The sequence below is a fragment of the Monodelphis domestica genome, chromosome 3, assembly GCF_027887165.1.
Source record: "Monodelphis domestica isolate mMonDom1 chromosome 3, mMonDom1.pri, whole genome shotgun sequence".
Lineage (NCBI taxonomy): Eukaryota > Metazoa > Chordata > Mammalia > Didelphimorphia > Didelphidae > Monodelphis > Monodelphis domestica.
In genome coordinates, this window is record NC_077229.1 from 38,345,915 (window position 1) to 38,359,202 (window position 13,288).

The 13,288-nt window shown below is 38.2% G+C and overlaps 1 protein-coding gene across 1 annotated transcript; it reads right to left on the reverse strand.

The window, feature by feature from the left end:
- Window positions 1–250: 250 nt before the first annotated feature.
- On the reverse strand, window positions 251–9,844 carry LOC100027445 (transcription initiation factor TFIID subunit 4). The gene is made up of 2 exons (XM_016432722.2): window positions 9,812–9,844; window positions 251–2,356 (listed from the first exon to the last, which is right to left on the reverse strand). Exons 1-2 carry the CDS (start codon window positions 9,842–9,844, stop codon window positions 284–286), a joined length of 2,106 nt encoding a protein of 701 aa, XP_016288208.2. The 3' UTR covers window positions 251–283.
- Window positions 9,845–13,288: the final 3,444 nt, after the last annotated feature.

Consider the following 13,288-nt stretch of genomic DNA (forward strand, 5'->3'; position numbering starts at 1 on the left):
CTTCAGGATTGATCCTGTGGATATCTGAAACTAAGATATTTCCTCATTCATGGAGTTTGGAGTCTTCTTGAATTTGCACAACTTTTTCCCACTCCTTCTAGCCACTACTCCCCTGTTTTTCTTTGTGTGTTTTTAAATAAACATTAATAGAGAGCTGTCTTACATAAAGAAATGGTTGTTTATTAGACAATATTCCATTGCTTATTACAAAAAAAAGACACAATCCGCAAATATGTAAAATCATCCTCCACTGTCCCTATCAAAAATAGCTCTGTCTTCCATTTTACTTAAGGAATGCTTTGTATAATAATAGTGAATGCCTTGTCACTTGGTCTTTTCCTAAACAATATATGAGATCCCTGAGTTTAACCCGAGTTTTCCTTTGTTGAGTAAACCATTCGGTTGTTCCATCTCCAGAACCCTTTGTCTCTGATCCAGGTCCCAGAGAATCTACTTTCCTTTTCTTCCTAGGACCAATTGCTGCTAATGCAGTTAAATTGGTATCCCTTTGACACCTCTCTTCTAGCTCTTGTAGCTGCATCTCCTTTGCCCTCTGTTTCAACCTAACTTGTTCTGGATCTTCTTGTCTAGATCGAGACTTTGCCACACTCCTTAAAAATTCTCTCTCTCGTGCATCTTTCCTCTGTTTTTCAATTTGGTCCAGCTGTTTAAAGAATTTGAGTTGAGCCTGGACATTACTTGTCTGTTCATATCTTTTATCATTCTTATAAGAAATATTGTTTAGTTGAGCAATTTCGGATACTTTTTCGATGAGGTTTCGTAACCTTTGCTTTGTTGCATGTGACACATAACTGACTACATCAGGATGCAGTTCTGTTATTCCATGCTTTTGACCAATTTCTAACATTCTTCTTTGTAAAAGTCCCGACAGAAGAAAGGTATCCTCTTTACGAGAACTTGCTAATGTGCCTTCAGATTCAGAATTTGTTGTCAATGTCCTGGCACTCTCCTGTGATAAGTTGACACTTGCCGTTGATGCAACAGTGATGGCATCACCCTCCCTGAAAGGGCCAGGTTCTTTCACTTCACTCTTTGGTGCAAAAGTCATATTAAGAACTTTGGTTCCAGGTAATAGAGCAGGTTTGACCACAGAAGCTGTTTGAAGCTGCTTTAGTTGAATTTGCTGAGAAGGAACAAGCCTGATGCGATTGTCTGGCTGTTGCAACACCGCCACAGAGGTTGGTGTCAGTGTTACCTGCTGAGGTGCCCCTGGTTTCTTTGGTTGTTGGATTACAAGAGCTAAAAGTTGTCCTTTGCTAACGTTGCCTGGTGTCAACTGTGTCTGACGAGTACTTGAGGAGGTGGCAGCAGTTTTCCCAGCTGTGCACTGACCAGAGCTCTTGAGTACCACTGTTTTCAGGGTACTTGTTGCTGGGACACTGGGCTGTTCCTGCTGACATTGCCGAATGAAAGCTGCGGGATCTGGGACTGACTGTCGAAGGGCAGCTAAATTCCTCTTCAGGAAAGGTGCAAGGTAAGGTGGAGGGGAAGAATGAAATTCTTGAAATGTTCTGCTGGCAAAATCTTCAGCTTCAATTTTCCCTTCTAGACAGTTCTGTATTAATTCTTTGATATTTGCTGCTATCTTTGGAGCGTATTTATAAGATGAAACCAGCATGATTAGTGTTGAGAGGAAATTCTTGCATCTCTTCACACTTTCCACGGTTTCTGGAGCAGCAGAAGTTGCTGTGGCTTCTAGTACAGTCATCTGAGAAGGTGCAGAACATGTGGAAGAGGCTATTGGTAACTTTGCTGTCTGTGCATTACCAACCAGAACAATCTGAGGCTGCACTGTTGGAGAATGCCCTAAAGTTATACTTGGCTGTACCACTGTCTGCGCCTGAGACACTTGCTTCATGATGGTAGTTGATGTCATTTGTTGCTCAATCGTTGTTATCCCAGGAGCCTGCACAGTTGACATCTGAACAGGAGTCATGGTATTTTGGTTCTGCCCCTCAGGATGGGCCTGTGCCATAGATTGTTGAGGAATCAGAGCCAATCGTCCCTTCTCCGTTAGAATGTGGACCATACCAGGAGGCACTTGGATTTTTTGAATATTTGTAGGATTCTGAGGTAGTTTAGGCACATGGGGTGCCAAACCTGTAGGAATCAATGTTGCTTGGATGCCACCAGTAGCAGCGGTGGGAGGAAACGTTGGCAGGTTTTGTTCCACTGTATTGGCAGTGCCTTTAGCCATCCCTGTTGAGTTCTTAGTAGCTGAAGCAGGAGGTGGAATCCCACTAGGATTGGGCATATCTTCTTTCCTAGTTTGTCCAGGAATCATGTTACCTCCTGTGGTGGACAGGCCACAACCCTCAAAGAGTGAGGAACATAGCTGAAAAAGAAACAAGAGTTAAGAGAAAGTGAGGGACTGACTTACCTAAGCTTGGCTGGGGTGGAATGGAATCCTGACTGGACAGGAAGCTCCCATGCTGGTGGCTGGTACCCAAGGTTGACAATGGTGGCTGGCCAGGAAGGGCTCTTCAAATCCCACCGCTGCCACAGATATGGCAGTCCCAAATAAAGAGGACTGCTAAAGTAGGACTAACAAGAGTTCTTGTTCACGGGAGAGGGACTGCAGTTCCAGGTCACCACACAATATAGGAGTGAAAGAATGGCCACCCTGAGGTTGGCGCTGGTTTACTCTACAACAGAGAGGTGTGAATAGAAGGGAGTGGCCTTGGGGAGGATGTAACGTTGGATGAGATCACAGGTACACAAGGTGTTAACTTTCCAGAGAGATCTCCAGACTTGCTCCAACCTTGAGGTCAGAGAGGTCAGAGGAGCCCCTTCTAATAACTGCATTTACCAACCTGCTGCTGAAGATCAGCACTCAGCAATATCTCTCAAAGCCAATGACTTCAAGTCAGTGAAGTACTTTAAGACCTTACGATCATCTCTATTTCTAAGGAGGTTTAAAAAAACCATATTGACATCAGTCTTTAACAATGAAATCTGTATAACTCAAGAGCAATCAGAGGACACTTTACAGATGAATTAATTTATCTCATCACAGGTGGCTTTCAGATAGCTAGTTTATGTCACTTGTCATCAGCTTATCTATAAAGAGAGCTGGTCTATAAACTGGCTCCTTCTAGCTAGGTGTAAAGCTAGTCCTGTAGCTTGTGAATCTCAAAGCTTTCAGGCTTGGGCATTAGAGGACCTCATTCCCTATCACCAGCACAAATGAATTGGCACCTCTTAAGTTAAATCAAAGTAGACTAGGTGAAGTATCGGAAGATCCTACTGTTAAAGTTCCTCATGCTAAGAAGTTAAATGGTGGGAATATGTTTGGTCCAGGCAGGGAGACTTTAGGGAATTTGATCTGATGATGGCTGGGGGTAGAGCGACTTCAGTGCTGGAGAGCTTTCACAGAGTTAAAAAGCATACAGATTTTGCCATTTGCACAGTGTAAGGAAACAGGGATATATATCGTTAAACTGGAAAAAACACAGCACTATTCAGTAGTCAGAAAACCATGTCTTTAATCAAGGAGAGGGATTCTGTACTTTCTTCAAGGCCTCCACACAGAGTTTCACACTACAAACCCACACAGAGCCCTTGACTCTGGCTACCAACCTCTGGGAGTGCCAACCACACTAGATTAAGGGATTCAACGAATAAAAGAATTGGGGAAACTTATATAGTTTTGAGGGAAACTGAGGATGGGAGAACATCGTGGATTGGCTTTATAATGGCTACCAAGGAAATGAGGAGTCCTGGACAGGATTATGGGGAGAAGCTGATGATTTACAATGGACACAAAAGGGAAAGATCCAGCCAAGGGCTAGGCTACCTTGGAAAAGGACTTTAACAAAAAGGCAGAAATTATCTGGGACAAAAAGGTACCTAACCTGGTTGAAGTCCTTAGCTCCACCTAAACTACTTAAAAGTCTATTTTTAATCTGAGACTTGGGAGGTTGAACTTTCCCTCTGGATGAAATTCTCATGTGACAAGGTCAACCTTGAGGCCTTTACTTTCAAGCTAACTGAATTTGGGAGGACGTTTAGATTTCACATGGCTACAAGTTTGGGGCTTTCTAGATTCCACATTGACAATATAATCATGTCTGAAAAAGAATAGAGCCCCAAAGATCATCCAAGCTTCTTTGAAAAGAAATCCTTACATCCCCCCCTTAGAATCTGTTCTAAGTATCTACTATAAGGCATGTAAGAGAGAGAACTCTGAGACTGGCCATAAATTAATAATTCTGTTAAAAGTAGTTTGGGAAAAAGATGGAAAAACAGGAGAGAGATATATAGGTTACTTTCCTGGCAGCTCCATTTAGCTTGCTATTATGGGGCTACCATTAAGGCCCCCTAGCCAAGCTCACAGGGAAGTCCAGCCAGCAACAAACAGGGAGGAGGAGAGGCTGAGATTCCTTCTTGCCTTAGTTTGTCAAACTTTTCCTCCACACACTAACTCTTACACATGATGTCTCAAGAGCCAATTGTGGCTTTCTATTTTGCCTGGGCCATTCAGAGTGAAGTTCAAGAGACACTGCCCTGCCCCCCCCCCCCCCCCCTTGTGATTTCTTAACTCTATTGCTACCTTTTTCAGGCTGTCATTCTATCCTCATGACCCACTCAATGATTTCCTTGACATAGGCAGAAGAGAGGTAAAGGCTAGGCAAATGGGGGTAAGTGATTTGCCTGGGGTCACACAGCAAGAAAGTAATGAAGACTAGATTTGAACTCAGGACTTCCCAACTCTAGGCCTGGCTCTCTATCCACTGAGCCACTTAACTGTTCATAGAAAAGAGCTTCTTAAAAATGATCCTGAAGGATGTCCATCAATTAGGGAATGACAGAGCAACTTGTGGTACATACTTATAATGGAATAATATTGTGCCATAAGAAATGACAAGCAAGATGATCATCCAAAAACCTAGAAAGATTTATATGAAGTGATGCAAAGTGAAACGAATACAGAACCAGAAGTTGTATACAATAAAAATAATCTATGAGGATTGACTATGAATGACAAGCATTATCAACAAAGCAAGGATATAGGATAACCCTGAGGGAATCCTGATAGAAAAGGCTAGAAGGAACAGACTGAATCCAAATGCAGATTGAAACATATTCTTCACTTGATTTCCTCCATGAATTTTCTCTAGTGTACACAATGTCTTGTTTCACTACATGACTAATGTAACAAGGAAATCACTTTAAAAGACTGATATATATTAATTTAAGGTCGCCAAGGAATTCAGCTATGTAATTCCTAAATGAAAACTCAAGTCAGCAGTCAACCTTTTATGGAGTTTTTAATTACAAACAGGAGGAAGAAAGGTATTAGAGAGAGAAAGAGAGAAAGGGGAGAGAAGGGAATAGGGCTTAAATACCCCCTCTATTTAGGCTGGGCCAAAAGGCCCAAGCCCTTAGATAGCTGAGGCAAAGAAAAGAGATCAGTCCCTATCACTCACATGACCAAAATGGAGAAACAGTCTCAGGGGCCTCCACCTCCAGCCTCCTTCAGAGCAAGCCTCTCAGAGCACAACCTCTCCCACCACCCCCTCAGTCCTCAGACCCCTCTCTTTTTAAGGAAACCATCTCAGTTCCCTCCCCTCAGTTCTCACATCTACCAATCACTGTCCATGTCTTCCCTGTGCCAATGGTGGCTCTAGCTTAACCCAGGACCGCCCAGAGGTCTTCCCCTTTGCACATGTCTGTTGAAGGTCATATTCTCAAATAATTAAATTTTGATCTTTGCTGCAGCCCTTCCTAAATCCTGTTAGGACTGAGTAGGGTGGAGATTGGAAGTTCCAAGACCTGGTTCTGTCATTCCAAGTATCTTTATTGTATCAATTCTAAAATCAATCATGACTCAAAGAACTTCCTGTTCTATGCTTAAGCATAGGTCAAAGCCCTTTCCATTGTTCAGCAAAAGGTTTCTGTCCTAAAGTAATCTTAAGTAGGGAGGAGAAAGACCCTCCCATGCCAAGGGGGGGTTCACATTCCAATAGACTATCAGTAGGAAATTTTTCAAGTATGAAATTTCCCAATGGTGAAATTTCCAACATTTATAAGTCTAAGAAATTTTAAGGTTTACACTAACATGAAATATGTATTTTGTGTTTTGTATTTTGTATACAACCTATATCATATTGTGTTCTTGAAGAAGGGGAATGGAGAAAGGGAGGTAAAGAACATGGATTGCAAAAAGTCACAAAAAGAATATTAATTGTATAGACACATAATCAGGAAAAAGGAAATGTTTAAAAGATGATTCTGAAAGCCAGGTAATCACCACTACTAGATGTTTACCGAACTTCACTTACAAGAGATAATTAATCAAAACTGCAGAGTATTCTTAGGACAGTGTTGCATAATAGATAAGGATATGAACGGAATCTTCTCAATTCATGACTTCTACTTCTCCACTCATGAGACTAGATCTACAGGTCTTAAATATTGTCTAATTCAAATCCCAATTAAGATGTGCATGGGGAAAATGAAATGACTATGAAATTAAATTCTCTTAAAGAGATGGAACTATTGCTCAGTTCCTGAAGCTAGACCCAGAAGTATCCTTTCCATTTGATCCCAAATTTCTACCTTGGTCCCTAGATGTATTCATCTATGTGCATGTGTACACATGTATAAATCTGTGTACACAGAAATTGGACATCAAACACTCTGAAAACAAATTTGTTCTATAATTTCACATCCCTTTTAGGACCTCAAGATAAGGAACCAAATATAAGATCCCTCTGTTCTCTTCAGCAAGAATATTGAGAGCATGACCAAAGATCCCCAGTTAGAATATATAATTTTCTCAACCCTACCAAAATTTTTTGGAGAGGCATATTGAGAATCACTTCAATATCTACTTGGGTAGGAATACAGGACTTTCCCAGCCCTTCTAACTCCAGTAAATGCCAAAGTGAGGTTCTCTTTCAATGCCAGGAATTATTTGAAGGTCAAGAACCCAATCCTGTTTGGAAAGATCTTCTGAGAGAGTAATTAATTCCCTGCAAAGGATAGTTTAGCATATTTACCCTGGTCTTAAATATTGTCAAATATTTTCTCCAAGTAAATTGTCACCATGAGGATGAAAATTATTCTTTCATTCAATGACAAATCTCCCATCAATGCTACCCTCGAGCCTCCTAAACATTTTCTGTGAGCAATATGGGCCATTTCAAAGGAAAGTAAATCTGCAAAGTGAAAGGGACCTGAACCATTTGTTAACTGCTAATTAATTTTCTACAAAAAAAAAAGAGTATTGGCAATGTAAGCCTGGGATTGAGAAAGGAAGTATTTGAGCTGACAAGGATTTCAATCTGTGTTATACATGTATTATCACCCAAAACATTTGTCCATAGTATTCCCTTTTGTAAGTGAATAATTTTATTAAAAAAAAACAAACCCCAAATCATGTACCCAAATAAGTGATAAATCACATGTTTTTATCTGCATTTATACTCTAACAATGTTTTCTCTGGAGGTGGATAGTATTGGTTTTAATACGTCCCTCAGAATTGTCCTGGATCATTGTACTATTGTTAGTAACAAAGTCTATCACATTTGACTGTCCCACAATTTTGTAATTACTGTGTATAATATTGTCCTGATTCTGCTTATTTCATTCTGTATCAGTTCACGTAGGTCTTTCCAGTTCTTATAAAAATACATCAATTCATCATTTTTTATAGTACCATTGTACTCCATCACCATCATACATCATACTTTGTTCAGTCATTCCCCAATTGAGGGGCATCTCTTTAGTTTTCAATTCTTTATAATCACACAAAGTGCAACTATGAATATTTTTGTACAAGCAGGTCCTTTCCCATGTCTTTTTATCTCTTTGGGATACAGACCCAGTAGTGATATTGGTGGAGCAGAAGGTATGCATGCTTTTAAAGTCCTTTTAGTACAATTGTGAATTGATCCAACTATTCCAGAGGGCAATTTGCAACTCCATTAGCAAAGCATTACTATCCCCAAAATTGCTTCCAATATTGATGTATTTTTCTTTACTGTAATATTGGCCACTCTGCTAGGTGTAAGGTTGTTTTTATTTGATCAGAGTTGTTTTAATTTGCATTTCTCTATTAAAGAGGGATTTAGAACATTTTATATGATTGATAGATTTGATTTCTTTATCAGAAAACTTCCTTTCATACCCTTTGCCCATTTATAAATTGGGGAATCATTTGGTTTATTATTCATCATATATTTGAAAATTAGACCTTTATCAGAGAAATTTGTTATACCCCCTCAGTTTGTTGCTTGCCTTCTAATCTTGGTTACATTGTTTTTCTTTGTAAAAAACCCATTGAATATGATCAAAATTATTCATTTTACATCTTGTAACATTCTCTATCTCTTGTTTGATCATAAATTCTTCCCTTCTCCATAGATCTGACAGATAATCTTCTACTTTTTCTAATTTACTTAAAATGTCATTTTTTAATGTTTAAATCATACCCATTTTGAACTTATCTTAGTATAGGGTATGAGATGTTAATTTAAATATAATTTTTATCATACTGTTTTCCAATTTTCCCAGCAGTTTTTTTTTTCCAAATAGTGAGTTTGTATCACAAGAGCTAGGATCTTTGGGTTTATCAAACACTAAAGTGTTGAGGTCATTTACACCATGTCTATTCTATTGATGCAACAATCTGTTTTTTAGCCAGCACCAGATTGTTTCAATGATTATTGCTTTTTAGTCCACTTCAAGATGTGGTACTTCTAGCCTGCCTTCCAGCACATGTTTTTTATTCATCAGTTTCCTTGACATTCTTGACCATTTGTTGCTCCAGATATATTTTGTTATTATTATTTTTAGTTCTATAAAATAGTTTTTTGATAGTTTTATAGGTGTGGCACTGAAGAAGTAAACTAATTTATGTACGAATGTCATTTTCATTACATCAGCTCACCCTATACATGAGTTTTCCAATTACATAGATCTAATTTATTTGTGTGAAAATTGTTTTCTAAATGTGTCCATAAAATTTCTGCCTTTGTCTTTGCAAGTAGATTCCCAAGTATTTCATATTGTCTAGAGTGACTAAGAAACAATAAAACAAAATCAAAACAATGAAAAAAATAAAAGAAAATGTGAAATATCTCATTAAAAAAAACAATTGATTTGGAAAATAGATCTAGGAGTGATAGTTTACGAATTATTCAACTACTTGAAAACCATGACCAAAAAAAATAAGCCTAGACAGGATCTGGCAGCTTCCACAGTGAAGAAACAGAAGGCTTGCAATATGATATTCCAGAATGCAAAGCACCTGTGGTTAAAACCAAGAATCGACTACCCAACAAAACTGACTATATTCTCTCAGGGGAAAAAATGGTCATTTAATAAAATATAATATTTCCAAGTGTTCTATAAGAAAAGACCAGAATTAAACAGAACATCTGATGTCCTATATAGAATTCAAGAGAAACATTAAAAGGTAAATAAGAAGAGGCTAGACCAAGATGATTAAGTAGAAGCAGAGAAGTTCAGTCATCATGAGAATCCTCTCCAATCAATTTTAAAATAATGCCACCAAATGAATACAAGATCCAAAGAACCAACCAGGAGACAGTGAAATAACTTTTAAGAAGAGAAATATCTAAAAGATAGCCAGAGAATATCTGGGGCATTGGTGAGAGGGGAGCACAGACAGCAGGAGACTACAAGCAGTGAAGGGCAATCCAAGAGCAAGGCCCACACCCCTCACCCCACATCTGCTATTCCAAGTTCAGAACATAAGCCCAAGCCAATATCCAGATTTTGAGACCCTACTGGTCAAATAAAGGTTCAACCACCCCACACCTCTTGAAATTCCAAACCTGCAATGAAATCCATGTTTCCAGGCCAGGGAAGTTTGTGATGGAGCAGCCTGATCTCTGTAGGCCCAGGATGAAGCCAGGACTCCCAGACTGGGACTATGGTGAGAACATAGATCCCAGTTTGGAGTAGTTCAGGGCAGAGCCCCAGACTGGGCAAGCTACCATGTGCCTTACAAGATCAAGCCCACAGTGAGACCAAAAACTTATACATAATCTAGAGGCTAGAATTTGAGCAGCACCTGACCTAATCAAACACAAATGGAAGCCAAAAGCTTATGTCCATGTCTGAGGTGAGAATCATAATCTCAAGGGTTAACTGAATCAGCAGTGGGAGCTTCTCATAACTTCCATCCCTCATCATCATGCCATCTTGGCCATGCCATCATGCCATCTTGGAATAACTGAAACTGGCTGAAACCCAGAAATAAAGCTAAGGGTAGCATCAAGAAATGACTGAAGTTTCAGAGGATACCCTAACCTCCCAGAGAACAGAGCCTGTTTATAAAAGAAAAGTAGAAGAAATGAGCAAACAACACAAGAAAAAACACCTAACTAAAGAATTTTATGGAAACAAAGAGTAAGATATACACATAAAAGGGGACAGTGAAAGCAAAGCAAACACATGCAAAGTCCAGAAGAAAAATGTGAATTGGACTCATATTCTTGAAGAGCTCAGAAAGAACTTAAAAAAAAACAATTAAGAGAGGAAGAAGGAAAATGGGTAATAGAAATGAAAGCAATGCAAGGAGAAATTAAAAAGGAGACCCAAAAGCTGAGTGAGGAAATTCAGTCTTTAAAAATTAGAATTGGGAAAATAGAAGCTAATGACTTCATGAGACATCAAGAAACAATACAACAAAACCAAAATGAAGAAGAAAAAAAAAACAGAAGAAAACATGAAATAACTCTTAAAAATTAAAAAAAAAACTGACCTGGAAAATAGATCCATGAGAGATAATTTAAGAATTAATGTTCTACCTAAAAGTCATACTAAAAAAACAAACAAACAAAAAACCTTGGACAAAATGAAACAAGAAATTATAAAAGAAAACTGCTCAGATATTCTTGAACAAAAAATAAAATAAAAATTGAAAAAATCCACATCTGAACTTCAGAAAGAAATCCTCAAATGACAACTTCTAGGAATATGATAGCTAAATTCAAGAGCAACCAAGGCAAGGAGAAAATACTGCAAACAGAAAGAAATAATTCAAATACCATGAAGTTATAACAAGTATCAAACATGACTAAGTCATTCCCACTTTAAAGGATCAAAAGGCATGGAATATGATATTCAGAAAGGCAAAATATCTAGGTCTAGACCCAGAGTCACTTATCTAGGAAAACTGAATATATTATTTCATGGGAAAATATGGTCATTGAAGAAGATGGAAGATTCTCAGCCCCTGCAACAGTTGTGAGAGGCTAGAATGCCTCACCCCCTGTGTTTGGGGGAAGGACCAGCCTCCCAGCTGGCCAAGTCAGGGACCTGGGTATGTCTATGGAGAATTTGTCTGCATGCCGTATTTGGCACATTTTCCCATAGGCTCAGAATCACAGGCCTATCTCAACAAAATAGAAAGGGAGATCAATGATAAAGGCTTGTAACTTTAAAAAAAATTTAGAAAGTGAACAAATTAAAAATCCCCAGATAAAAACTAAATTGGAAATCCTAAAATTAATGAGATATTAATAAAATTTAAAGTAAAAGAACTATTGAACTAATAAATAAGACTAGGAGCTGGTACTTTGAAAAAACAAATTAAAAAATACTAGTTAATTTTATTTTCTTCTTTCTTTTTTTAAATTAGGTTAACTGTATTAAAGATGAAAAGAGCAATCTTTCCTCTAATGAAGAGGAAGTTAAGGCAATTAAGAGCTATTTTCCCAGTTATATGGCAGTCAATATGCTAATTTGGCAAAATGAGTGAATATTTTAAAAATACATAAATTGTCTAGATTAACGATAGAGGAAATAGGATACTTAAATCACACCATCTTAAAAAAAGAAATTGAACAAACATTAAGTAGCTCCCTAAGAAATAATGTCCAGGGCCAAATGGATTCACAAGTGAATTCTTTCAAACATCTAAAGAACAACAAATCCCAATATTATTCAAATTATTTGACAAAATAAGTAAAGGAGTCTTGTCAAATTCTTTTAATGACACAAATATGGTACTGATTCCCAAGCCAGGAAGACCAAAAACAGAGGAAGAAAATTATGGACCAATCTACTTAATGAGCATAGAAGCAAAAATCTATATAAAATACTAGCCAAAAGATTGCAGCAAGTTATCACAAGAATTATTCACTAAGAGCAGGTGGGATTTATACTAGGAATGCAAGGCTGGTTTAATATTAGGAAAACCTTTCGGAGCCATTCAGAGATTTCTCTGAAGGTCCAGACTTGTTCTGTCTAGGTTTTATGATACAGTCCAGTAATGGAGATGTGAGACACTGTGTGCTCAGGCCCACATGTATAGGTGGCACACAGTGTTTTGCCATAGCATGGAGGTACATACCTCTTTGGCACACAATCAATTTTCTACAGATGTGTTTCCAGAGTACTTAACAACAGATGCATAGCCTAAGGAGATAGTAAATGAAACATTGTTTCTATAGATGAATGACATAAACATGATGACCTAGAGGTTAGTTCTCCCTGACCTAGGAGAATCATTGTTATTTTTGGTCAGCTTTCACAATCAATCAAAATTATTTAGGAGTGTAATCATTAAAATAGTGGAAGACATAAATTGTAGTAGATAAAAGAGTGGTTGTTAAAAATGTGACCGCAGAAAATATGGTTTCAAGACAGTGTCTTGTTTTAAATCAAATATAAGGTGGTTGCCAGGGAAAAATTCCCAATTATTAAAATATACCCAAGTCAGCTGAGTTTATAGAGAATTTTAATTCATACAAATGAGGAATTAATGAAAGTGAGAAAGAGAGAAAAAAGGGAATAATGAAAAAAGGATAAGCCAGCCCTGGCCAGCCCTGGCCAACCCAGGCCTAAGCCCTAAGTCTTAAGAGAGATCAGTCAGTCTTTAATCACTCACCACAAGATCTGTCCAAGCAAGAATTTTAGTGTTCAGAGACACCAGGCCAGCTCCATCTCAGCTGACTCCACCAGCTCAATCCTAAACCTGACTGTCTCAGAATGAATCTGAGCTCCTATTTATAGGGAATTTCTCCTATGTCACCTCCCCTAAGTTCTCACATCTATCAATCACAGTAGACATTTTTCAAAGGGCAGACCATTCTCAGTTCACACCTAAGAAAACTAATCTTTTGAGTAATTCACACCTGAGTAGACTAGAATCTCTGAGTAAGTTCTCACCTCTTTGCTCCTTGTAAGTTCACAAGTTGCCTGACCTTTATAGGTACTTAGCACCCTTTTGTATTAGTCCTAAAAATAGGCACAGCTTAAGAACTTTCTGTCTTACTATAAGTATGG

Bases quoted from the DNA above. Each gene is read 5' to 3' on its own strand.
- LOC100027445 (XM_016432722.2), bottom strand. From the start codon at position 9,844: ATGGATTTCATTGCAGGTTTGGAATTTCAAGAG. The intron at 2,357-9,811 runs GTGTGGGGTGGT...TTTCTTTTTCAG, and splicing joins CAGGTTTGGAATTTCAAGAG to CTATGTTCCTCACTCTTTGA.